The sequence below is a fragment of the Ambystoma mexicanum genome, chromosome 2p (assembly GCF_040938575.1).
Source record: "Ambystoma mexicanum isolate Mex_15411 chromosome 2p, UKY_AmexF1_1, whole genome shotgun sequence".
NCBI classification, from domain to species: domain Eukaryota; kingdom Metazoa; phylum Chordata; class Amphibia; order Caudata; family Ambystomatidae; genus Ambystoma; species Ambystoma mexicanum.
The window spans coordinates 1,130,543,324-1,130,570,258 of NC_090923.1; the positions used below are offsets into that span (position 1 = coordinate 1,130,543,324).

The 26,935-nt window shown below is 49.9% G+C and overlaps 1 protein-coding gene across 2 annotated transcripts in view; it reads left to right on the forward strand.

The window, feature by feature from the left end:
- The window catches only part of GANAB (glucosidase II alpha subunit), a 919,668-nt gene that overhangs the window by 358,250 nt on the left and 534,483 nt on the right, over nucleotides 1–26,935 (forward strand). For both annotated transcript variants that reach the window (XM_069645184.1, XM_069645185.1), the window contains 2 exons: nucleotides 15,539–15,635; nucleotides 15,846–16,026. In XM_069645184.1, the coding sequence (XP_069501285.1) occupies nucleotides 15,539–15,635; nucleotides 15,846–16,026 (278 nt within the window). The remainder of the gene's footprint in view (nucleotides 1–15,538; nucleotides 15,636–15,845; nucleotides 16,027–26,935) is intronic.

The window sequence follows — 26,935 nt, forward strand, 5'->3', positions numbered from 1 at the left end:
ACTATTATTCTCCCCGGTGTCTGAAGAGGAGAGCAAATGGGTAGCCCCAGCGGTAGCGTATGTCCTGTTCCCTAGGCCACTGTGTTAACGGGCGACAATCCCGTCTCTTATTCAGTGTTATCGAGGACAGTTCCTGGTAGATGTTAATCTGAGCGCCCTCAAATGTTGTGTCCCCTTTTGCACTGGCTTTTTGCAATATCTCTACCTTCTGCCTGTAGTAATGGCATTTTGCTAACACCGAGCGTGGGCCGTTGGGTGGGCACCCTCTACGGTGGACTCTCTCAAATGTGACCCCTGGATTGGGGGAGGGGGGGGGGGGAGTCAAAGAGGCCATTAATGAGTGATGTCTCTCGTTGTTCGAGAGCAGCCATGGATTCAGCCTGAGGTTTTCAAAGTACCATAATTCTTATGTTTGAACGCAGTTCCCGGGTTCTCCAGATCGTCCATCTTGAGGGCAAGATCTCTCTCTGCTCCAGGTCTTGCATTCTGACTTCTGTGCGCATTTCCAGTATGTGCATTGATTGCTGGTAGTTTTTGAGGGCCTCCATTGTTTCCTAGACTTTGTCAACTTTCCCCTTTAGTTCCGCGATGGCCCTTGTGAGGGCACATTTTATCGACCGGATGATCTCCAGCAGCATGCGTATGTCTGCCTTTGTTGAACCTTCTGTGGCCCAGGATGGATTGGTGGCTTTCAGGTTGGTCCATTGCTGTGTCGCCGGTGCCTCTGGAGAAGCTGTTCAGTGTTTTAGATGTGCCTGGATCCAGCCTCGTTCTACCTGGGGGGGGTGGGGGGGGGGGGGGGTCACCCTCCATCCCCCTTCTGTGGACCCGCGGGTCGTGAGGGCCAAAGCCTGCCAGGTTTGGGGGGTTGGAAGGGGAGCATCCAGGCATGTGGTTTGGAATTTCGGTTCAGCCCACCTTCCAACAGCCTTTTTTCTCACTTTTGTCACAGCTGCTTGGTTTTAAGGGTGGTTTCTCGCTGGCCATCCGACGTTTGAAGAGGGAGCTGGTGGATTAGGCTTCCATACGGTCTACGGCCCCTGGTGGTCTCCACCAGGCCCTATTTTATGAGTCTCCATGTTCAATGTCGAACAGAATCTCTTCTTGGTTTTACAGGTAAGTAAAAGTTAGGTTTCACAAGTCAAGGAAATAAAGATGTTTCCTTTAAGGATTGCCCCAAGGACCAATGCCCTAACGCAGGATTAGAGTACAATGGGTTATCCACCCCAATGTAACACTATGGAGGACTGGAGGGGTGCGAGATGCAGGCTATCTGCAGATCACAGGATCAAACAAGCAGACTCCGGGTACGTTTTTCCAGAAGCAGGACAGCACCTTCAAGTGAAGAAACAGTTGCTGCAGGATGGTCCCAGCGGTGAGGCGACAGCAGACCCGGTCACATGTTTCTCGGTCTTGGCGACCGAAAAAGGAACTTTGGTGAATCTGGCGACAGCTTTTGTGCAGACTGATGCCCAGCAAAAGATCTTCTTGGGTCTGGCTTGTTGGTGCCCTTTTCAGGCTTGGGTGAAGGACAATTGTAGCGGTAGGCTCTTCTCTGTTCCTCAGTCCTCCGCATTGGTGGGGGAACTTTGGTGAGCTGGCTTGAGTCACTGCAGGCTTAGAAGTATGCCCTCTAAGTTCCAGGTGAAACTGCACTTTGCGGCGAATATGCACAGCGATGCAGCACAGGTACCTGGGTATTGGTGAATTGCAGTCCGTGGAGGTTACAGCTCTTCCAGGGATGGTGCAAATTGTAGTTGGTCTTGGGACTGGTTAGGCCCACCAGTTCAAGTGAGGAAGTCGTTGTGTTCAGACCTTCCTTGTTGCTTAGAAGTTGAGGTTGGGACAGCAACGGTTACTTAGCGGGCTCCGGTGGTTGCTGGAAGTTGCTGGCGGAGTCCTTCTGTTCTAGTGGTCAACGCTGAGTTTCAGCTCCAGGGCCTCAGAATTTGTCCACCAATCATGACCCATGCACCATTAAAACTTGGAAGGAGGGTTGTCCAGTGGGGGGACAGCCAGCCTCCCAGTCTGAACTGGTTTCAGTCAGCCACACTGCAAGACAAAGGACGGGGGAGTTTCGGTCACATCCCCCACCTCCTAGTCACGCAGACCCTTCACAGACTTTCCTTGGGAAGGCAGGCAAAGACAAACGGAGCAGAGAATCCTCCCCCACCCAGAAAGGTGTAGAACAAGACTTCCGAAAGGACAAGTCATCTTTTCCAGGGCTTACAAAAGCACAGCCACTATTTTGAGTAAATGGTGTCCCTTGTGTCCCCTACCGGCAGCCTGCGACGAAAGTCCACAACAAGTCATGCAAAAAGGTACACTGCCACAAGCCTCAACATAGAGCTTGTCACAATATCCAAAAAGGTGGGGTGTGCTGATCTTGTAAAAGAAAATAGACAGGGCTAAAAAGTATCCCCTGCCTTGGTAACTGTGAGTTAACCAAATAAAAAAGGGAAACAAAGTGCTAGCCCTAGTAGCTTCCAGCAACACTGCACAGAAAGTGCTGTGTGCTGCTTTTTTAAAATGTAGATGGCAGAAAATTTGGAGGAAAGCATGACTCCAAATAGAAATGCCCAAAAGGGCAGAGTGAAAGAATGAGTGTGAAAATAAGTTACCACTCACTCAGGAGATCTAATCAGAAATCAGTGGTCCAGCAGAAAGTTCTGGGGCACTCATAGGTGGAGAGCATTTCTCACAAAAAGCGAATCTACTCAACAAGCCACGTTTTTCTTTTTAAATTAAGGCGTTTTTTTGGGTTGCGGGATTAGGGGGGGTGGGTTAGAGAGCGTGTGGGTTGGGGGAACACCCCTATTTAAAAAAAGCAGCGAAAACTGCTGCAGTGAAAACACCACTAAAAATGCCAACGGCAAACAGTGATGTTCCATCATGGGGTCTCACATGCTCATGAATATTCTCCGTCGTCAGGCAGGGAATCCTCAGTAAGGAAAAGATCAGTTTCGTTTCACAACTGTTTTTCTCCTAATAAACAATCACTGAGCTCTGGGTCATACTGCCCCCAGCCAATGACTGCCCTCGACCTAAGCCCCTCCTCTGGCAGCCATCTTCAGATTTTTACTGCACTTTCAAGTGTTGGGAGTCCTCATGTTTAGCTCTCAAGCTTTTACTGTGTATCGTTTTTTGGAAGAGTATTACTTTATTTTTTGGTCAATCAGGCCTTGTGCTCCATCGATCAACCCATCCGAATAACGGGGACCAGTTGTCGGATTTCTTCAGTGCCCCTCCAGGGCGAATTTCGTCGAGTTTCTTCGTGGAGGCTTCCAGAAGATTCTTAGGCCTACGCCGCATGGACCATGTCAGAGGAGAAGGATTCAGCTTCCCTGTTCAAGATCTGCTGCGGCTTCCGGAATGTCTTCTCGGACGACAAGCATTCCGAATGTCTTTACTGTCTGTATCTGGTGCACTAGGAGGAGGATTGTGCGTTTTGCTAGGAGATGTCCTTGCGCACGATGAAGGATCGGCACTGGCGACTAAATGAGTGGCTACAGGCCAAGGCCCCTGCTCTGGGTGGGTCCCAGCAGCATGCCTCTCCCAGCTCCAAGAAGGCTGAGCGGGCTTCTAAGACCTTTGAGGACACCCCTCCCGTGGGGGTCCAACAGAAGGCTAAGTACCGCAAGTCCACTGTCACCGGGAGCGCTGTTGCAACGGGCTCCCCTGCGCCAGGGCGTGTTCAACGTCTCCATCCTCCGACACCAGTCAACACTCAGGATCTTTGGCCAAGAGGAAATCAGATCACCCGGGCAAGCTCAAGGAGAGGCCCAAGTACGCCATTACGCCATACTGGAGAAGACCCACAGGGGTGGGAGGGGGGATCGGGGTTTGGACCTTCCCCCACAGAGAAGGCCAAGCAGGACAAGGTTCCGGGCCTGACCGTAAAGGCCCATCCTTCCATCGAGGAGGTGGCAGCGTCTCTGGCCGAGGCGGCTCCGCGGGGCGCGACCCCGAAGATAAGTGTCTCTTCCTCCCAGGAGGGAGATGGCGTTCTGGCCCATAGAGAAAACTCTGGAGAAGAAGATGCCTGTCATTTCCCCTCTGGAGGCGAAGAAATCAGGGGTGGGGGGGGAGGTGCAGTGGCCCACCAGGGTACGGATATCTCCTTTGAGGAGGAGCTCACCGGTCTGCAACCCATTCAGGAGGAGGTGAACGTAGGGGACAGGCCCTACGACGAGCACGCCGATGAAGGGGCGAGGACACCGAGGAGGAGCACATAGGCGACAAACGGCCTGGGCGCACAGTCGGTGCCCCAGTGGCCTATCCCGCAACCACCTCAGCTGCCAGCCCCCCCCCCCCCCCCGCTCAGCTACCTCTTAGAGACCTTTCGGTGGACATTCTCTCAGATCTTCACATGCTGACCTCTGAGATACGGACAAGAATGGCCATCTTTCTGGGGTCTCCGCCGGCAGTGCCGGCCGAACCCTGGGCAACGGGGATGAGCCACAGGCATGGACGATGATGGCAGATTAGGGGACCTCCTGTCTCCGCCACCTAGGTCTTGACCGGCGGACAAGATAGGTTTGGTCCATTCGATGATCTCCAGGGTTCCGGAGCTTTTTCAGCTCACCCCGGAGGAGAACAAGGAGGGCTTCTTATATCAACGCTGCGAGGTAAAGAGAGAGACCATCCTCTCGGTCCCGCTCCTGGATGACATCTGGGACGTGGGGTTGTACATCATGAAGAATCCTTCTACAGGCCCGGCGAAAAGGGATCGCCTTGAAAAGTACATGGTACCGGACTCTGCGCCCAAGTGCTTGCAGGTACAACCGTATCCGGACTCCGGAGTGGCGGCCAAGAAGAAGTCCTCAACGGCTCTTCTTCGGCAGCAGCCACACCTCCGGACATCGAGGGAAAGAAGTTGGATGCCATGGGACGATGGGTCATCTATTCTGCGGCAACTACCATCAAGGCCGCCAACGCCCTCGCCATCATAGCACGATAGGACCGGGAGCTGTGGTTCAAGATCGCTCCCCTCCTGGACTTCCTCCACAACGACAATAGGTCAGAGGCGCTGGAAATTCGACATCTAAGCAGGATTGAACCGGCCATGGCATCGGACCTCCCCCTGTGTACCCTGGTGGGAGGCCGGATGGCGAACTTCGTCGGCGTGTGGGAGACCATCTCCACCGACCGTTGGGTGCTGGACGCTCTCGCCCACGGACACACCCTGGAGTTTCAACAGAAGCATCCCCAATACCACTGGTGGCCCGTCAGAACCAGGTCCCCTAGCTGCTGGTGGAGGTGCGGGCCATTCTAAGGAAATGTGCGATAGAGCTTGTCCCAAAGAGGCTCTGGAGTGTACTCAAGGTACTTCCTCGTAAAAAAAAGACCGGTGGCTGGAGGCCCATCATGGACCTAGGTCGTTCAAAACAAATATATCCAGTCCCAGAAATTCCGGATGATCACCAGCTAGAGGGGGACTTCCTGTCGTCGCTGGACAGAGGATGCATACCATCACATCCCCATTCACAAGGGGCACCGCACATTTCTATGCTTCGTGGTTCAGGGAAGCACTACCAATTCAAGGCCCTTCCCTTTGGATTGAAGTCGGCGCCCAGAGTTTTCACCAAGTGCCTGGCACCAGTGGCGGTGCACCTGCAGCTGCAGGGGATCCACTTCTACCCTTACCTCGACGACTGGCTCATCCGGGCTGGCTCAAGGGAAATCGCTGTCTATCACACAGCGAGGACCGTTCGCCTGTTGACGGATGTGGGGTTCTCGGTGAACTATGCAAAGTCCTACTTGACTCCATCGCAGGACGGTTTGTTTCTTGGATCCTGACTCAACACAACGTTGTGCCTGGCGTCCCCGTCGACGGAGAGGATTGCGGCCATATTGGGCAAAGTGCAACGCCTGTTGGCACTGAAGGGCGCCACGGTGAGGACCGTCCAGTCTCTGCTCGGCATGATGTCATGCATCTACCTCATCCGACTGTGCAGGCTACGGATGCGACTGCTGCAGGAGTTCCTTGACGTCCGTTGGATTCAAGTTTCGGGAAGCTTCGAGGACAGGATCGCGCTCAACGAGAGCTCCAGTTCAGCGATAAGTTGGTGGGGGGCGGGGGGGGGGTTTGCGCGCATCTGTCGGCGGGCACGAATTTCCAGACCCCACCACACCAGGAGACGGTCACGTCGGACGCCTGCCTGGAAGGATGGGGAGTCCACACCGGAAGTCATCACGCAAGAGGCCTTTGGCTACCGGAAGAGAAAACGTTGCACATCAACGTGTTGGAGCTGCGGGCTGTGTTTTGGGCCCTCAAGTCTTACCTTCCGTCCCTCAAGGGCAAGGTGGTGCTGGTCTTAACGGACAACACCACCACAATGTTTTACATCAGGAAGCGGGGGGGCACCAGGTCCCCGGCGCTCTTCAAAGAAGCAGAGGAACTGTCGCCCAGGGGATGTTCCTCATCTCGTTTCATCTGGCAGGAGTGAGGAACACCGTTGCAGACTCTCAGCAATGAGCTGCGTTCTTGTCACGAGTGGGAGCTTCGTCAGGACAAAGTGTATCGCCTGTTCCGCAGATAGGGCAATCCCCAGATTGATCTATTTGCGACAGCGACGAACACAGTGCCAGAGGTTCACCAGCAGGTTTCCCCAGGCGGGGAGCATGGGGGACGCATTCTCATTCCCCTGGGACGGCCTATTTCTATATGCGTTCCCTCCGGTGCCTCTTCGACTAGTCAAATCAACTCGGAGGGTCCCGGTGCAGGATGATCCTAGTCGCCAAGGCAGATATGGTACCCGGACCTTCTCGACATGTCAGCAGCCTCTCCAGTCAAACTTCCGGTGGTCCCAGATCTTCTCACCAGGGAAGGAGGTGCAATCCTGCACCACGACCCAGGATCGCAGAACCTGAAGGCCTGGCTCCTGCAGTATTAGAATTCGGGGGTTACGACCTTCCAGAGGACTGCAAGGAGGTGCTTGCTAAGGTCAGGGCATCGTCTACTCTTAAATGCGACGGGCATAAATGGAAGAGGTTCGCCATTTGGTGCTGTGCACAGAAGATCCTCTACGAGTCACGGCTCCGCAGGTGCTGCCATATCTACTGTCGGCCAAAGCAGGACTGGCCCATGCTTCTTTCTAGGTGCTTCTGGTTGCTATCTCCTGCTACACCAGATCTCTGGGACGATCGCCGTTGTGGTCACATTGTCTGGTTAAAGAGTTCGTCAAGGGACTATTCCGTTCGTTCCCGCCGGTGAACCAGCCCCGGCCTGGGAACTCATGTGGTGCTGATTAGGCTCATGGGACTTCCATTCGAACCTATACAGACAGTTCCACTGAAGTTTTTGTCTTGGAAGACCGCTTTCCTTGTGGCCATCACCTCTGCACAACGAGTGGGAGAGATTGAGGCCCTGTCCTGTAAGCCACCTTACTTATCTTTTCACGACACGAGGGTGGTGCTGCGGACACACCCCTCCTTCTTGCCCAAGGTGACGTCTGACTTTCATCTAAACAAGCCCTTGGTGTTACCTGTATTTTTTTGCCGATGCCTTCGTCGATGGCTGAAAGGACTAGATGTGGCTAGAGCGCTTAAGTTCTATGTGGAAGAGCTTCTGGAAATGTTGCAACTTTTTGTGAACTTTGGCCCTGTGAACCATGGGAAGGCCCTGTCCAAGGCTTCAATTTCCATGTGGCTCTCTGGCTGCATCACCCATTGTCACCGATTGGCGAACCAACCGTTGCCTGGCCGTCCGAGCTCATTCAACCAGAACGATCGCTGCAACTACTGCGTTCCTGTCTGGTGTGCCCCTTCTGGACATCTGCAGGGCTGCTACGTGGAGGTCGACGCACACCTTCACGAGATTCTACTGCATCGACTGGGATTCCAGGGAGGAGTCCAGAGTCGGCCAAGCAGTGCTGCGCAACATGTTCGTTTGAAGGTGAGCCTGGTGAGGAGGTAAGAGATGCTTATATTGAGCCTTTGCCACCTCCCGTGGTTGTGCATGTGTGTACTGCTATGTATTCTTTATTCATGAGCATGTGAATCCATGCCAGACCCCATTCTGGAGAAGGAACAAGTTACTTACCTGTAACTGTTGTTCTCCAGCATAGGTCTGGCATGGATTCACATGCGAACCCTCCCGCCTACCCCTCTGCTGCTCTTCTCTTGGGCTTACTGCCACTTTACGTGCTACCAAATCTGAAGATGACTGCCAGAGAATGGGCTTAGGTAGAGGGCAGTCATTGGCTGGGGGCAGTATGACCCAGAGCTCTGCGATTGGTTATTAGGAGAAAGACAGTTCAGAAATGAAACTGAAACAGATTATTTCTTTACTGAGGATTCCCATCCTGACTGGGAATATTCATGAGCATGTGAATCCATGCCAGACGCATGCTGCATAACAGTTACAGGTAAGTAACGTGTTCCTTATTGTGGGTTTGTTTTATTATCCCCTGCTTGCTTTATTTTTTAGTGTCTCGGGAGGATAGCTTGGGGGCAACGTGCTCTCCTTGGAAGCAAGGCGACATAGAGCACCACAGGTTCGATCCTCGGGTCCACGCTTAGAAACCTCTGGGTATAAAGCATGTTATAAATAACATCATTTCTGATGTTTGTTAATCTGCTTAGAATAACATGCTGTGCATAGGTCCGACATCCAGTGGTCACTGCGGAGTATTGCATTTTGTTTTTCATAGTCGAAAAGGGACGTCGACAAGGCGTGTCTGAAATACTATCCCTATAGTGACGTGCGTTGTACCCACAATCCCTCACGCGTCGAGGTCCCTCATATTGTTTTTTTCCGCCCAGCTACTGGTCGCCTTTACGCGGAGCTCCTCGAGAGACATTGCAGATTCCATCTCCTCGACCTTTGGTCGTTTTCCTATTTAATATATAACATATCGATCCCTCCCTCGACGCAGTTGTGAAGCTGTCTCCGCCGAGCAAGATCTTCGACGGAGGGGACGAGCGGAGGAGATCCTTCGGCGTTGCCGAACACGTGGCCTGGCTTTGCAGGCCAAATACAGTAGGGAGAGTGGGGTCGTGGGACATCTCTGGTTCTTTTCTGAGAATGCCTTTCCTTTTCCCCTTCCTTCCCCTTGGGGTCGTTATCGCGATTTATTGCCTCGGCTATGGAGAGGACACCCTTTAGGTTTTGCCCACTTTGCAAGGGCAAGTTTACTTGGAAGGACAAGCATTCACGGTGTAACCGCTGCTTGCCCCTCGATGACAAAGAGGAGGGTTGCACGGCTTGTCGGCTTCTTAAGCCAAAGACTCTAAAAGACCGTAGGGTCAAGAGGTGGGCGGCCTACGCTATGTTGAAGGCCGATTCTTCACCCACCGCTGCTACCACCGACAGTGACGAGGAACGTGATAACACGACCTCCGCTACGGAAGTCGTAGACCCCTCTAAAGAGCGCTCGCGCTCTTAGTCGTCTGTCCCCGGCCCCGACGGGCTCGGCTCACGCCCTGCTTATGGCGATGAACACCCCGGCGACACTGACGCACACGATACCACACATAAGCACACAACCCATGGCTCTTCTTCGTCGAAGACGAAGAAAGCATCAGCGCCCAAGGAGACGCAGGTTCCACCGGCGGCCTCCTCGGACCGTTCAGGTTCGAAGCCCCTCTCGCAGCCGCGACCAGCGACTGGGCTTTCGGCAAATAAGGGCGCCGCCCCCAAACCATCGGCCGGCGCGCACCAGCAGAGAGCGCACGCCGCCGTAGAACGAACCACAGCCCTCCGCTGACAAACGAGTCGCAGAGAGCTTGGCGAGGATTGTTGTAGCCGACGCCCAGAAGCGTACGCTGAAAGACACGTCAAGCGCTACGCAGAGGTCGAAAGACACGCCGAAAAAGCCAGAAGAAAGACAGGGACTACCCCCTTCAGTCGGGGGACCCCCAGCACACCGAAGGCTTTTCGGAAGGCGACGGGACACTTTCCTCGACGTTATGGGAGAGGTCGAGCCGTTTTCAGCTAGATGACACTAATTTTCCCCCGCTAGACCGCTCAGGGGTACCCCATGAAACCATGGAAAGGCTCCATCTCTGCATGGAGAGAATGGAGAGGTTTATGAAGACCCAGAACCCTCCCACTCCCAAGAGAACAAGAGGAGGGCCTCAGGAGGACCCCAGGGCCAAATATCCGAGACTAGTCAATCCCCAGCAGGACACAGCCTCAGACTTCCATAATGTGTATGACCTCACTGGGGAGGAACAATATTTGGAGGAGGAGGATGAATTTGTGGACGATGAAGAGGGACAGAACCAGGAGGAAGGTCTGGAAGACAGCCCAGACATGGTAGGAGAAGGCTTCGGAGAAAATCCAGAAGAAGTACCTTCTCATCCCTGGCAATCCCCATCAGTATATTCGGACACTGATGTCCTGAACCTAAATCCTCCTGACAATTCACCTGTTAGAAACACGTCTCCCATTGACGATCAGCCCACATTCAATGCCCTGTTGCGCAGAGCAGCAGCACATTTCGAACTGGACACTGGGGAGATCTCTCCTGAAATAGACTTTGTGGAAAGAGTAATTAAGGAGAAACCCCCAGTCAGCCAGACCATTCCCCTCCTCGCTTCAGTGAAGAGAAGAATCATCCCTTCGCTATCCACACCCGCACTAATCGGAGGAGTTAATCCAAGAATTGAAAAACTTTTCACTCCTTCACCCTCAGACCCGCTGTACATCAGGGGACATTCCATTCCGGATTCCCTTGTAGTAACTAATACAAGGAAGAGGGCAGGGGTGCCGCTGTCCACCAGCAAGGCACCACCTGACAAGGAGGGCAAGAGGTTATATGCCCTTGCAAAGAGAGTCACATCCTCGGCTGCCTTTTCGGCAAGAATTGCGAACAACAATTCTTTGCTTGCTAGCTAGCTACGCGGACGCGCAGTGGGCCAAACTGCGCAAAGACGCAGAAGAAGCGCCGGAACCACTACGTACACGCCTGCTATCAACTATTGGCGAAGGAACCCAGGTCAACCAGAGTATTGTAAAGAACTCTCTGGATGCTGCAGAGACAGCGGGACGTTCCCTGGTTCAGGGAATACTCCTAAAACGCCATGTATGGCTGCGCAACTCAGGGTTCAAACCGGAGACACGGGCGTCTTTAATAAATAAACCTGTTGAAGACTCAAACCTCTTCGGGAAAGCGGTGGATGAGGCTCTGGAGATGGCTAAAAAAAGAGTTTGATACTATCAAAACTCTTGACCAGATCTCTAAGCCCACTACCAGACGCGGCTATGGCAACAAACGCTTTTTTCGTGGCCAACGCCAACAGCAGAATCAGCAGCAACAGTACCCTGCCACCAATTACCAGACCAATAGTGGGCAGTACAGCCAAAGAGGCCAGCGCCGGGGCAAAGGGAGAGGTCGGGGGTCCACCCCCAGAGGCTCCCAAGCCCCCAACAAAACCAAGTGACGCGAAGATTCGCGTCCCCTCCCATGCAACACCGGTCGGGGGCCGGATAACATCCTTTCTTCCAGCATGGGAGGGAATAACGTCAGACCGCTGGGTACTTTCCACCGTGGCCCACAGATACTGCATCAAATTCAACAGTTCCCCAACATACAGACCCCCGAGGGGACGATGCATGACACCGGAACACCTTGTCATCCTTCTCCAAGAAGTACAACTACTGCTGGAAAAAGGAGCCATAGAGGTCGTGCCTCTCTCAGGTAACGGAAGGTATTTATTCAGTGTACTTCCTTGTACCCAAAAAGGATCTAACCATGCGCCCTGTATTAGATCTGCGCCCAGCGAACAAGTTTATCAAACCCCAGAAGTTTTGTATGGTGACCTTACAGGAAGTGATCCCACTGCTATCGCAGGGAGATTACATGACAACATTGGACATGAAAGATGCATACTTTCATATTTTAATGTTGCCAGCACACAGAAGATACCTCAGGTTCATGATAGAGGGCAAACACTACCAGTTCAGAGTGCTACCCTTCGGCATAGCATCAGCACCAAGGGTATTCACGAAGGTACTGGCAGTGGCAGCGGCCCACCTGCGCAGGTTGTCCATCCCAGTTTACCCTTACCTCGACGACTGGCTCATAACAGGGGATTCTTACGAAACATGCTTCTCCAATACCCAAAAGACTGTAGACCTTTTGTTCCAGTTGGGCTTCTCCATCAACGAAAAGAAGTCCAGCCTAGACCCCAGCCAAATCAAACAATTCCTAGGGGCTCTAATTCAAACAAAGGACGGCCTCCTCTTCCCCTCCAACGAGAGGGTCCAAAACATGCTGTTTCAGATCCCTCAATATGTGACCGGTCGAGAGGTGACGGTACGCAAAGCAATGCGCTTGCTAGGCATGATGGCGTCGTGTATTTATTTGGTACCTCACGCGCGCCTGCGCCCTATGCAAGAGTGGCTCAACAGCCAGTGGTGTCAGGCCAGCGGACTATGGGACGATCTAGTGGTGGTCTCACAGGCCTTGGTTCTCTCGCTACGGTGGTGGACAAAGGAAAACCTGGAAAGAGGGAAACCCTTTGCCACCCCCGCGGCGGAAGCCACTCTGACCACAGACGCATCCCTCACTGGATGGGGGGCTCACCTATCCCATCAGACTGCTCACGGAGTGTGGACTCCGAACGTAGCATCCAAACACATAAATCTACTGGAGCTACTAGCTGTGTTCAAGGCGCTAAAAGCCTTCCAGGAACACCTACAAGGCAAGACTGTGTTGGTCCTTACAGACAGCACCACAGCCATGTACTACATCAACAAGCAGGGGGGCACCCACTCTCCAGGACTGTCCAAACTGGCCCAAAATATATGGAAGTGGGCTCTCAAAAAAAACATGTTCCTACTGTCACAACATGTACCAGGGGAACTCAATCTGCTGGCAGACAAACTCAGCAGAGATTTCCCCCTGCCCGAAGAGTACGAATGGCGACTGCACGAAGACATCGTCCTCGACGTCTTCACACAATGGGGATTCCCAGAAATAGACCTATTCGCAACCCTGGAGAACTCACAATGCCTAAGTTACGCCTCCAGGTACCCCCAGAACCAATCGAAGGGGAACGGTCTGTCGATGCAATGGTCAGGGAAATTTGTTTACGCTTTTCCCCCGACTCCCCTTCTCAACAAGGTGGTGCACAAGATGCACCAGGAACAAGTGACCATGATACTGGTGGCCCCAATGTGGGCCCGACAGCCATGGTTCGCTCACTTGATGGAGATGTCTCTATCTCCCCCAGTGAAACTCCCCTGCCCGTACAACATGCTGTCCAAAGACAAGGGCAGGACTCTGCATCCATGCCCCCAGAACATGAACTTAGCAGCTTGGCTCCTGAGATCATAGAATTCGGACATCTACAGCTCCCGCAGAGATGCATGGACATCCTTAGGGAAGCCAGAAAACCTAACACTCGCCACTGCTATTCTAGCAAGTGGAAGAGATTCGTCATCTGGTGCAGAGGAAAAAGCATCAACCCGATTGACTGCTCTCCCACACATATTGTTCTATACCTGACCCACTTATTGGATTCAGGTCTAGTGTTCAATTCCATTAAAGTCCACCTAGCGGCACTTTCTGCATGCACCACTTCCCAACTCAAGGTGTCGTGGTGGAAGATCCCTGTTATAAAGGCCTTCATGGAGGGAGTAAAGAGAATACACCCCCCGATAGCCGACCCAGCTCCCGGATGGGACCTTAACGTGGTACTTACCAGACTCATGGGCTCACCTTTCGAACCCATGCACAAAGCATCTCTGAAAGACCTCACTCTTAAGACTGCTTTTTTAATAGCTATCACCTCCATCAGGAGAGTAAGTGAACTACAGGCTCTTTCTGTTCTAGACCCCTTCGTTACAGTTCACAGAGATAAGGTGGTTCTATGCACGCACCCAAGGTTTGCTCCGAAATTCATCTCGAAATTCCACGTAAACCAGTCTATAGAACTGCCAACGTTCTTTCAAAATCCTTCCAACTTGGGAGAAAAAACTCTGCACACACTAGATGTGCGCAGAGCGGTCATGTTCTACATGGAAAGAACCAGACCACTGAGGAAGACTAATCAGTTCTTCGTCTCGGTGGCAGCAGGAAGAGAAGGGGATGCAGTTTCAAAGTCCACTATATCTAGATGGATTGTCCAATGCATCACTCTGTTACACTCTTGCTAAGAGAGAACTGCCCTTTAAGCCAAGAGCACACTCTACTCGAGGCACGGGGGCGTCCATAGCATTCATTGCAAATGTTCCCCTTGAGTCCATCTGCAAAGCGGCTACCTGGAGTTCTGTGCACACTTTTACAAAACACTACTGTCTAGATGCACACTCGAGATCTGACTCCCAGGTGGGACAGGCAGTATTAAGACATCTTTTCTCTACTGTTCCTTCTCATAACCCACCGCCAACTCCGGGTACTGCTCGCTAGTCTATGCACAGCATGTGATTCTAAGCAGATTAACAAACATCAGAAGACAATGCATTACTTACCGTAAAAGCATTTCTGATGGTTGTATCTGCTTAGATTCACATGCGCCCACCCTTCCTCCCCGCTCGGATGGAAGGAACATAGACTTCCTTTTATATCTCTCTTTTCTGTACTCTCACGTCTAGAAGGCTCCCTCAGGGCAGAAAAATACAAAGAGAGGGACCTCGACGCGTGAGGGATTGTGGGTACAACGCACGTCACTATAGGATAGTATTTCAGACACGCCTTGTCGACTTCCCTTTTCGACTACGAAAAACAAAATGCAATACTCCGCAGTGACCACTGGATGTCGGACCTATGCACAGCATGTGAATCTAAGTAGATACAACCATCAGAAATGCTTTTACGGTAAGTAATGCATTGTCATATCATATTGTGTGTTTGATCCCTAGAATCAATGTCCTGTCTCAATTGAATTATGTTCTTCACTGTGTGGAATCATTTTGTACCCCTGACCCCACTCGCTCTCCTGAGACTAGCCTGGACTTCTCTTCATAGATACCTTGATCAGGTTTTAGCTAACCTCTCAGAGTTCCTCTGTAAACAATAACTATGGTGTCCTCCTAAAATCTGTCCACCAGGCCAGATTCTAGAAACCCATTTTAACACTGCATCAAATACCTTGCAACAAGATAACCAACCTATTAGCCTCGCCTGTCACTATGGAAGTCAGGATAAACTTTACGGAAACAGTTGCCTCACGGTGGGCCAGTTCTTTCTCATCCCTTGAACACCAGGCAAAGCGAAACCACCTTTATATTCACTCTGAGGTGAGAAGCGTGCAGTTTGCTATTCACAAGGTAGATTAAGACATGTGTGACCAGCAAATGATCAACCTGTGCAGCACAGTGCTGCTTACTTGCTGTAGGTTTTCAGCATGCTTTTAGAAAGGAATGTTGGATCTTGTTTATAGCTTTAATATGCCCGACTTGGCTGAAGGAATGAGACTAATGTGATCAGTGGGTTACATTGATGCAAGTGGTCATTCAGTAGGAGGGGCATGGGTCATTGCTTTCAGGGAAGCAACCGTCATTGGAATCACAGGGTGCATGCAAGTATTGTCTGTGCCATAAGGTGAACAAAACAGTATGTGCTCAGTTTACACTTGTTTCTTTTAGGTCCCACATCCATCGGCCTAGACTTCTCGCTGCCAGGCTTTGAGAACGTGTATGGGATCCCAGAGCATGCAGATGACCTCAAACTGAAAAGCACAGAGTAAGGAACTGACATTGTGTTTGGTGGCAACAATTGACTACTCTTTAATGGAGTAATGAAGGGTGAACGACTGGAGAGGTGTTTTGAATGGTTCTCATTAAGGAATGTACAAAGAGAATGTACTGAAAGTCAGCACTTTGGAAGATGGTTTCTTGAAGATTGTGTCATTGCGAAGTATGTGCTGTAATTGTACTCTTTTGTTTTTGGCAGGGGAGGAGACCCCTACCGACTCTATAACCTGGATGTATTCCAGTATGAGCTCTATAACCCAATGGCTCTCTACGGTTCTGTGCCTCTGCTTCTGGCTCACAACATCCACCACACAATGGGGATCTTCTGGCTAAATGCTGCGGAGACCTGGGTGGATATCAGTTCAAACACTGCTGGAAAGGTAAGTGAACAGTGTCAGACTCTTACTCTGGTAACCCTTCACTAATCCACAAGCAGGTAGACATTTAACCATCCCCATGTATTCCTCTCAGTGCTCACTCTTATATGTTTCAGTGCATTCTGTGACTCATTCATGCATGCAGCCTACCTGACTCTACAGACTCTGACTGTATCCCACTATGATATGGTACACGACACAGTTGGTTTCTCCAATACTGAAAAGAGTTCCCTTGAAGTGAATATTGTTCAGTAATGAACAACGGATATAGAGCTTAAGAATGTATGAAGGGTACTTGTATTTACAACCGTGTTCGATAGGTATATGTATTTACAATGGTTTCAGATATTCTGATGCTTATGTCTGCATAATTGCAGGTGAATCACGAGTGCTTTACTTTCCCTGCCAGGTTCTTTGCACTCTATTTTGTAAGAGTTTTTTTATTTTATTTTTTTAGAAATGTTGAAATGTTCGAAAATCCCCACCTTCTAGTTTATAAAATCAAACCAAGGCTACTTATTTGTGGACATTTCAAATGAATATCTGTCTGCATGCTGAAGATTTGATGGACAGGAATCCTTTCTATACATTGTTAAATACAATTTAGCAATATGTATTTTATTTTCACTCTAATAGAAATCCACCAATGCCATCTATGATAATGTCCTGAATCTTCCGAGCCCTTCATTGACAAATTTGACTAGGTTTTGTAGGAGTTTGTTGTCTACACGGGGCTTATGTAAGTTGTGTGTGTCTGTGTAGACCTTACAGACCCCTAGTCCATCAACACTGCAATGAGTGTCCCAAATGTAGGGACAATGGACATACATATGTTTGGGATTTTCACATGGGAGCAATTAACAAATTATTGTGTTCCAACACAGCTAGTTTGGAAGATAACCTTCTTGGTGTAGGGTACTAAGACAGTAGTCTAACATAAGCATATGTTTCTGCATATTCCACAAAATCTATTGGTGGTTGGCAGTCCACCCTGCTCTTGATCAATTTGTTGGTTTATGTGGGAAAAGCCCACTGTTTTTTTTTACCTTCTCAAAAATGACATTTAGAATGGATTGTGTCCTCCCATGTTTCCTCATCTTATGATAATATGTCGAGGGGATTGGGTCCTCCGACGTATTCCATATCTATGACAGTAATCACCACAGCTGTGCTGCTTCGGAAAATCATTCGGCTCCTGCGTCGATGACGTCGATACGCTGTCCTCGAGGGCCTCCGTCGAGCCGACGTCACCGGATGTTATAAGTATCACGCACACGCCCATAGCCTCAGTTCCGTTTTTTCCGTGAACATGTTTGCTTCGGAGATCTCGGCGCGCCTCGACTCTTCTGAGTTCTGTTCTTTCGGTTCCTCGAACCTGTTTGTTTGTGATATCGCATGATGTCTTCGTCGTCTTCTACCCAGCGGCCGGGTTTTAAGAAGTGTCAGGACTGCGGGTCCAAGATGCCGCTGATGGACACGCATGACGCTTGCCTCTGGTGCCTCGGGGAGGACCACGATACGGACGACTGTGTCGACTGCCAATCGCTCACTTCGATGGCTTTGCGGGAGCGTAAGAAGCTGCTGTCGGTCGGTAAGGTGGCCAAGCCCCGGAAGTCGCGTTCCACTGGTCTTTCGACGGATGATTCGAGGGGCGACACTCCGCATCGTCGTCGTGAGTCTGGGGGTTTTCGGTCTGGAGTCGGTCCCGCCATTCTTCTGCCTCGTCGAGGCACTCCAGGAAGCGCCGTCACAGGTTGCCTTCCTCGTCCGAGGACTCCGCCCATCGGCGGGTTGCTTGCCCCAACAAGCATTCCACTCCTGAGAAATGGGATTCCTTCCGAAAACCTGAGAAATGGGATTCCTTCCGAAAGGAGATGTTGGCGATTTTTCCAATCGCAGGGCATGGTCTGTCTGCCCTTCGAAAGACGCCAGCCGTGACAGTTCTAGAGACTCTGCTCATGCGCCTGTGGGCTTGAGCGGTCGTTGCGACCACCGGGCGCCTTCGAGGCCCCGGTCGGACAAGGATGGTCGCTCTAGACATGCCCGTTCCAGGTCCTGGTTCTTGACGACCGCAAGAACCTGTAAAGTCTTCGAAGAAGACATCGACGCCTGCGGCGCCGAGGTAGTCGACGCACTCTCTCTCTCGAGGCTCTGCCTCCGAGGAAGTTGTCGGCGCCTAGGCTGTCGAGACACGCTCGGGGCTCCGCCTTCGAGGCCTGTGTCAAAGCCATCGATGCTGTCGCCGCTGCGCTCGACGCCGATTCCATCAACGCCTTTCGAGGCGGCGTTGTCGGGGGTACCCTGTGGCACGGTGGAACCCCCAGAAAGGCTCTGGCCAAGGCTAAACATGTCTTTGTTCCTTTTTCTGTACCCTCCTTCCAGCCTCTGGATTATATTTCTGAGGGGTCCGAGGAAGGTGAGGTTCCTGCAGAGGTTCAAGATTACATTGTTTCTGGTCATAGTCAACTTGAGGACCTGCGTCAGTCGCTGCACGACACCAGTGGTCTAGACACCTCTCCGGAGGTGGCGTTAGGTAGGCCGGAGCCTGGCACACTTGCCGAATCCTCATACCGGCGCCTCATGTCGAGGGTCACGGATTATCTCGGGTGGTCTGCCCCCCCCTGGGGATTTTCAGCAGGATGACCTGACTGATATCCTGAACCAAGGTCCACCAACTGACCCGGTGCTGCCATTCCATATGGCCTTGCAGAGAAGGGTGGCTGCGGCTTGGACTTCGCCGGAGAGTCTCCCGGCAGTGAGCAAGTCCTTGCTGAAGAAATATCGCCCAGCCAGTGGCGACCCCTGCTACTTGACCACGCACCCCACTCCAGAAAGTTTGGTGGTGCAGGCGGATACGGCCACTGCAAAGCAGGTGTTGTACCCTACCATCCCTCCTGATAGGGATGACAAACGTTTCGACGGTTGTGCAAAGGTGTTTTCTTCTGGGGGTATGGCGCTTCAGGCTTCCAACTCCATTTGTGCCTTGTCTCGTTTCACGCACACTCGATGGAACTGTATTTCCTTAGCGGCTGATCATATTCCCGAAGGGGAGGAACAGGATAGTTGCCTTGCTATCCTGCAGGATGGCAAGGATGCCATGTGTGAATCCGTTAAGTCGGGTCTGGACATGGTTGATTGCGTCAGCCGGTCCATGGCGGCGAGCACCGTAATACGCAGGTTTGCATGGTTGCGGAAGTCGGGGCTTGCTCCTGATGTGCAAGCCCGGCTCCTCAACATGCCCTTTGATGGTGAACATCTTCTTTGGCAGCAAGGCTGACGAGAGTCTTGAGAGGTTGCAGACCTCCAAAGCTGCAGCAAAGTCGTTGGGTGTGGGGGGGGGGCAGGGTCACTTCCTCTGTGCATGGAGGCGATGCAGCTCTGGTTCTGGGCCATCCTGCAGGACACTTCGATCTCGGCAGTTCATCTCGCCGGAGACTAAAACGAGACGGCGGACGCTCTGAGCAGGTAGAGCACAATCTCTCACGAGTGGGAGTTGGCTCAGATTCTCCTGGAGATCTTCACCCTTTGGGGACCCCTCAAGTGGATCTCTTCGCCTCCAGTGTGAACCGGAAGTGCGAAAGGTTCTGCACGCGGGAATTTCCTCCAAGAGGAGCCTTAGGAGCCGGGTTCGTGGTGGAGTGGTCCTTCCCACTGCTGTACGCGTTTCCTCCAGTCCCCGTCATCCGCAAGTGCTGCAGAGGTTACGGAGGTTTGGTTCCTGGATGATCCTCATTGCTCCGGCATGGGCCCAGAGGACATGGAACCCGGACCTTCTCGACTTGTCCATCTGCCCTCCATGTCGTCTTCCCTACCGAGACGATCTGCTCTCACGGGAGGGGGGGGGGGTCAGGTTCTCCATCCAGAGGTCAGATCCCTCAACCTTCACGCTTGGCTTCTGAAAGGTTGAGGTACAAGGATTGGGACCTCCCTGAAGACGTGATGGAGGTGTTGCTTTCGGCCAGACGGCCGGCAACAAAGTCCCTGTACCGTTGCCGTTGGAGAAAGTTCTGCGACTGGTGCAGGGTTAAGAATGTGTATCCTTTATCATGTGACATTCCTGTAGTTCTGTCTTTTTGGATTTCTTTGGCCCACAAGGGCCTGCAAGTGGGTACCATTAAAGGTTACCTGGCGGCGCTGTGTATATTTAAGCGCTCATCTGAGGAGTGTTCTTATTTTAAAATCCCTTTAATTTCTCAGTTTCTGAAAGGGCTCGCTAATGTGTTCCCTCCGTCACCTTTCCAGGTGCCCGGTTGGGATCTGAACCTTGTTCTCAAGTTTCTAATGGGTGCTCCATTTGAGCCTTTACATTCTTGTCCTTTGAGACTGTTAGCCCTTAAAACTGTGTTTTTAGTTGCGGTCACTTCCGCTTGCTGAGTGAGTGAGTTACAGGCACTTTCAGTTAAGCCACCCTACTGTGTTTCATAAGGAAAGGGTTGTCCTTAGAGTTCGTCCTTCCTTTCTTCCGAAGGTGGTGTCGGAATTCATTCTTCTGGCATTTTATCCTCCTCCACATCCTGGTAAGGAAGAGGAGAGGCTCCATAGGCTGGATCCTAGGAGAGCTTTAAGCTTCTATATGTCACACATGTCCCGGGTCAGCTCTTTATTGGTTACACTGGAAGGCGTTTGGGACAAGCTGTTACTAAGCAGACTGTCTCGATGGATTATCTTGGCAATTTCTGAATGTTACCGCTTGGTGGGTAAGGACCCTCCGGTAGGCTTACGGGCCCATTCTGCTAGGGGTATGGCTGCCTCTACTGCCCTACAGAGGGGTGTTCCTATTCGTAACATCTGTTATGCAGCCACCTGGGCTTCGGTCCATAATTTTGTACATCACTACTCCCTAGATTCTATCCATGGGCAGGATCTGGCCTTTGGCAAGGCGGTCCTTTACTCTGCAATTTGATTGGGCATTCTAAATTTGTATATCCTAAGTTCTTTTCCCACCTCCTTACGTTGGTACTGCTTTGGAAGTCTGTCATAGATATGGAATACGTTGGAGGACCCAATCCCCTCGAAGAACAAGTTACTCTCTTACCTGGTAACGTTCATTCGATGGGATGGTCCGACGACGTATTCCATATCGCTCCCTCCCTGTCTACCCCGCTACAGAATTTCTTATGCGATTGCAGCTTACATTTCCGCAAGGTTTTCTGTGGTCATACTGGCAGAAGATTAGTGCCACACATTCTGGGGAAAAAACTACAACTGAGGTTAAATGCTTCCTAATTATAACATTCGGTGACGTCGGCTCGACGGAGGCCCTCGAGGACAGCGCATCGACGCCAAAAGATTTTCCGAAGCAGCACAGCTGTGGTGATTACTGTCATAGATATGGAATGTCGTCGGACCGTCCCATTGAAAGAACGTTACCAGGTAAGAGAGTAACTTGTTCATCTCTCCAGCTGTTTTTTCGGCAGAGAGCGCTGTATGTAGTGTCGTTGCATCAATGTCTCTCGAGGGCCTCGGTCTACTACCGACATCAGCATAAATGGCGCATGCTGTGTCCGTTGGCTTCAGTTCCGTTTTACTGAGCTTGCGCTTCGAATAATTAAGGCGCGCTTCATTTTTTCGTGAGGAAAAATGTCTTCATCTACTCCAACACCAAAGTCGGGTTTAAAAAAAAATGCCACCACTGCGTATCGAAAACGTCTATCATGGAACCTCACTTTGTCTGCCTGTGGTGTCTGGGTTCCGGGCACCGTACCAACGGGTGTGGGTCCTGTCAGGCCATGACGCAGAAAGAGACGCAAATAAAAAGGACACTATTGAGAGTCTTAAAATTACACCCCGGAAGTGCCTGCAAGTGCTGTTTGGCTGGGCATGCTCTGATGGTATTGATGCTCCCTGCCTGCTACTGCTACAGCTCTGAATAGGCAAGAGGAAGCAATCTTGCTACTGCGCCGTAACTCGGAGGGAATTACTTGCATAAGCATCAGTAATTATTTTCAAATTCTTGCGCTGAGGTGCTTCCGTGCAACTATACCTGATATCTTTCTTCTCTTTTCCTAGTTCAACGGTCGCGCTACGCTCCACCCACTATCCTCGCCCAACAGCATACTTGACAGCACAGGGAGGCGCACCCCGGTAGTGCCTGCAAGTGCTGTTTGGCTGTTCGGTTGGGCGGGCAGGAGAACGTATACAAAGGTCTGATTTAAACATTTGTACAGTAAGATTGCTGGGAAACCGGCACATCATACGATCCTAAGAGCAGTACCCCTGTATGAACATGGCTCATTATTTACTATATCCATCTTGCGGTTGAACTAGAGGGCTGACTCTTTGGTGGTTCACAGACTCGAAAGTTGTATGGTATAATGAAGTCTAATGTGGGTCGGTTTTATAATTGAATAGTGGGCTGCATTACCTAGATGAACATTTATTGTTAGTATTGATAGCAACGCCCTCACCTGCTCTTTCAATCTTGATACTCTGAGACTTACTATTGCGCCTACTGCCTTCCCGAATTCTATTGCTATATCAGTACGGTGTATGTGACTGCTCTAGGTGATTACCTTTTTGTAGTGCTAACACTGTTCTATCGGTGAGGAAGAAACCGCGTATAGTCCTACCTCATTGCTATGGCAAGTGGTTTAAGAAGCTGGAAGTGCACTACCATGGCGACTACCCACTGTTTTCCAGATAATGTTGCAGGTAACCTTATCAGTGAATCTGAAGATCTGCCAACGAATGTAGACTTTCCCGCAACAAATGTAAAATCCACTGACCAAATGCTAAAAAACGCTAACGGCCCTGCATTGTATCAGGATACGATCGGTACTATAGCAATTGAAGAGATGGATCTGGATAAAAACAATTCGCCCTTGCCTATAACAAATTAATCTCCAAGTGTTTTCGTTATTAATGCGATGGCTGTCCTTGATTCCTGCATTAGACTGTTGGTCTATTAACCCCACTGATATCTAAGGTAAGGTACAGTAGCGAATTTGGTTATGGGAATGGATTTTTCAACACGGCCAATTCAACTCAGCCCGATTATAATGTAAATAAAACACTGAAGAGCACTGAACCCGTTGACTATACACATGACCTAGAGGTAGGATCACGGTCTCCTCAGGCCAATAGCAGGAATGTATTATCACCATCCACGCCGAAAGAACAAGAACCATATACCTTTCCTGTAATAGTTAGGATTTTGGATTTGCTTGATAAAGGACATGATCTTACCCATCTTGAATTACGTGACATAAAAATACCATGACTGATATTATGTCTAAGCTAAATAGATTAGAAGGCTTTATATTTGCACGCGAAGGGGTACAGTATGGGTTAAATAATGCGTAAGTGGTAAAAGCAAAAATTACACATGAGCACATTACATTATGGACACAGTGGTCTGTAATGTTTTATGGGCAAAGATGTATAAGTTGGGTATACTGGTACATCTCATCTATTGAATTATAAAATTTCACTCAAATACATCCTATAAAATTCGGATCACCCAAGGCGGAGCAATCCGAGTCAGTGCAATCATTTTTAGGACTTTTAGGACTTAAGCAAGGGTGCAACTTCGCAGCATTATTATTTAATATTTATGTATCTGTTATGGATGAGCTTTGGAAATCATCTGAAACCTTTGCGGCAAGGCTATGTTCATTAAGGTTGCATTGGCTGGTGTTTGCAGACGATATCATTCTATTTGACTTGACACCAACTGGTCTGCAATCAAAACTAAATTTGTTTTCTGAATTTGCCTATCCGCATAATCTGAAACCGAATTCTTCAAAATTAACATGATATTCAAAGTTGGCAAAAAGAAATTTGGTTGGAATATTGATGGTGAAACTGTACATCAATTGGAAGAAATAACTTATCTTGGATATCGTTTAATGTGACAACAATAAAATCGTGGGTTGAATATTTGCAGCTGAAAGCAAGACCTTTAAGAAGCCAAATTAAATTCATTTTTATAAAATATTGTACATTTTCTGTGATGCCACTTCTCGAATTTCTTACCTTAAAGGTAGTACCGGTACTTATATATGCCCTTGATATTTGTGTGTGTGACTTGCAAAAACAACCTGACTCAATGCAGGGTAGTCTGATGAAAGCCGCCTTACATATATCTCCTGCAATCCCAAATTGTATCATTCGGCATGAGATGGGTTTGATTTCCTTATCAACTAGATGGGCATGGCGTGCACTCTCAAACTACAGCAAAATAGTTCTCACCTGGTAATTCACTATACCAACACTTATTTGAATTTACGAAAGGTTGTTCCTCTAGTTCGTTTACATCTTACAATCTGAGAATGGTTCAAATCTTGAATGATTTGGGAGTGGATCATGACGATCTGTATATCCGTCCGGGTTATGTGAAACATAAACTTTTTGAATTGGATTGGAGTAAAACCATAGAGGAAATCAGTGCATTGAGTACTTTTAAAGAGTATGCTAAATTTGCACGTAAAAGAGATGGCTGTTGTGTGTACCTTGCAATATTTCTGTGTAATAATGCTAGAATGTATTATCTTAGATTTAGATTAAATCAGTTCCATATAAGTATTGGAGAAATTCTCGAGACAATGTTGTGCCAAAATGTCAATTTCCAAACTGTGTAGAGTCCAATGAAACGCTAAAACATCTGATCTTAGAATGTTCACATTTTAGAGATGTTAAAACTAAACTCCTGAAGAGATTTGTAAATGTTAATTATGAAGACTGCATGGAGTCACTTTGGAACCAGTTAATGCAAGGTCATGACAGAGCATTAATGTTTGCACTAGTGGCATTTTTAAGAGTAATTGAAAAGGAGATCTCAGCACTTTACTAATTTTTATGGTTGTAGATGTGATTCATTGTAGTTTGGTATGTTTCGTTTATTATGTATTTTGTAGTCTTTATTTTGCATATTGGCTGTATTTGATGCATATAATACTTTTATGATATAGGTCTATTTTTGTAAAGGATTGTATTAACCATAAATAAAAGAAATGACACCTATAAAAAGGGTAAAAGGATCTGTGAGTGTGGAAAATGGTTCCCACTCACTGAGGTATAGGGAAAAATAATCTACCAGTCCAGCAAAAAGTTCTGAGGTTCTCACAAGTGAGGTAGATTTAGCTCTAAAGTTAAAATCTTACCTAGCAGTGAACACAGCTGTGGGTCCTTGGAATCGGTGGCAAGTCATTGTGTCATCAAGGACACAGATTTGAGCCCATGCCCTTGGTCAAACCACATGTTGGTCCATTTCAATTCTTCTTTAACCTCTCGATACAAGAAATCCTGATCAGAGAGGATCACTTCAAAAGGATCACTTCAAGATCTCACGGCCTACCACTCCAAACTGTTAATAAGGTTCCCCAATGCACGCTACCTCTGCCCACCTGCTTCCTGCCGCCCCGTGCTCAGTAACTCATATAATGGGCAAAAGACCCCCCCCGTTCGCGCCTCGCACCATGCACGACTTTGCCCACCCAACTTCTGCAGCCCATACCCTTATCGCTTCTACCCCCATGTATACCTCGATTGACAAGCCCCATCCTGCTTCCCCTGTAAATCCACAATGTAAGGAAGCGTTCTGCTTGCCTGTTGCATTCACACGCGGCACCACCGCGCTTAGCCCCCAGCACTTACCATTCATTACAGCCCTGCTCTTCCTTGTCCATATCACTCCTGTTGCCTGTCCCGTGCCTCTGCCATCACCTACAACAATTACTGTACTTCAATCCCCATCTATACCAGATCTCTCCCACCCACCAACCCCCTTCTTACCTATCCAATACATCACATCTAAGCGCTACTCCACCCGTAATGCACTGAAGCACTTGGACTCTGTCAAACAAGGTACTACACACAAGGGGCAGTGCTTGCCCCCCCACCCGCACCTCCTTCCTACCCCTCTTAACACTGACCACTCCTGTGCCCTAACAACCCATGATGACACTCAGCCTTGAAACATGGACCAGAAAGCCTCAGAATAATCGTCTCCTGCATAAAGCAGACCCCAAATGCCTCTGCCCCAGAGCTAAAACTTATCCCACTCAGCCCAACCACTGCCACCGGCCTACTACTACCCCACCCAAAACATAGACCAGAACTCTTCTTTGGCGCTCATTGCCCTGTCGGGGCAACCTGAGAACAGCCAAGCCCAGCTTCAGAAATCTATGGCAGACCCTCTCCATTCATGAATACACAACTCGCCCCGTCTCAGGGAAAGAAAGAAAACCTTGCACCCAGCCCCCTCCCCTCCAACCTGTTCTTCAGACCTACACACTACATCCACCCAAACCCACTTTGAATAACATTATCCCCATCAATGGGGCCCTGACCAACGCCTGCTCCCTATGCGCCCACGCAACCACTTGTTCAGGAACACACCCTTGACTTCTTGGCAGTCACAGAAACCTGACTGGACAGCGCTGCAGGCCCTTCACTCTCTATTGCCCTGCCACCCTATTACTCGATCCTCAGAACAGAGTAGAAAAGACAGGTGGCAGCATCACCCTCATCTACAGAACACGCCTAGCCTTCAGAGAGATCACACTCCACCCTCTCCCCCCCCCCCCCCCAAACTGGGCTACGAATGCTCATGACCAAGCTCCTGATCAACCCTCAAACTACTATCCATGTACTCATTATCTACTGCCAGCCGAACCAACATCTCAGCCCAGAACTTGACCTACCCCTTCTATCACCCCGCATCAAACCGGCCACCAGATTTCTAATATTAGGTGACTTCAACCTCGGCTTTAATGACGCCTCGGATTCTAAAGCCAAATACCTTACTAAGGCGCACTCTGACTTAAACTTCACCCAACATAGCCTCTCCCCTACCCATTCTAAAGGACACACACTGGATTGGGTCCTAACACTGAATATCACTGTCTTAATTACACCGGTCCCCTGGCCTGACCACTGGGTCATAGACATCCGCCTTTCCTACTCAAAAACC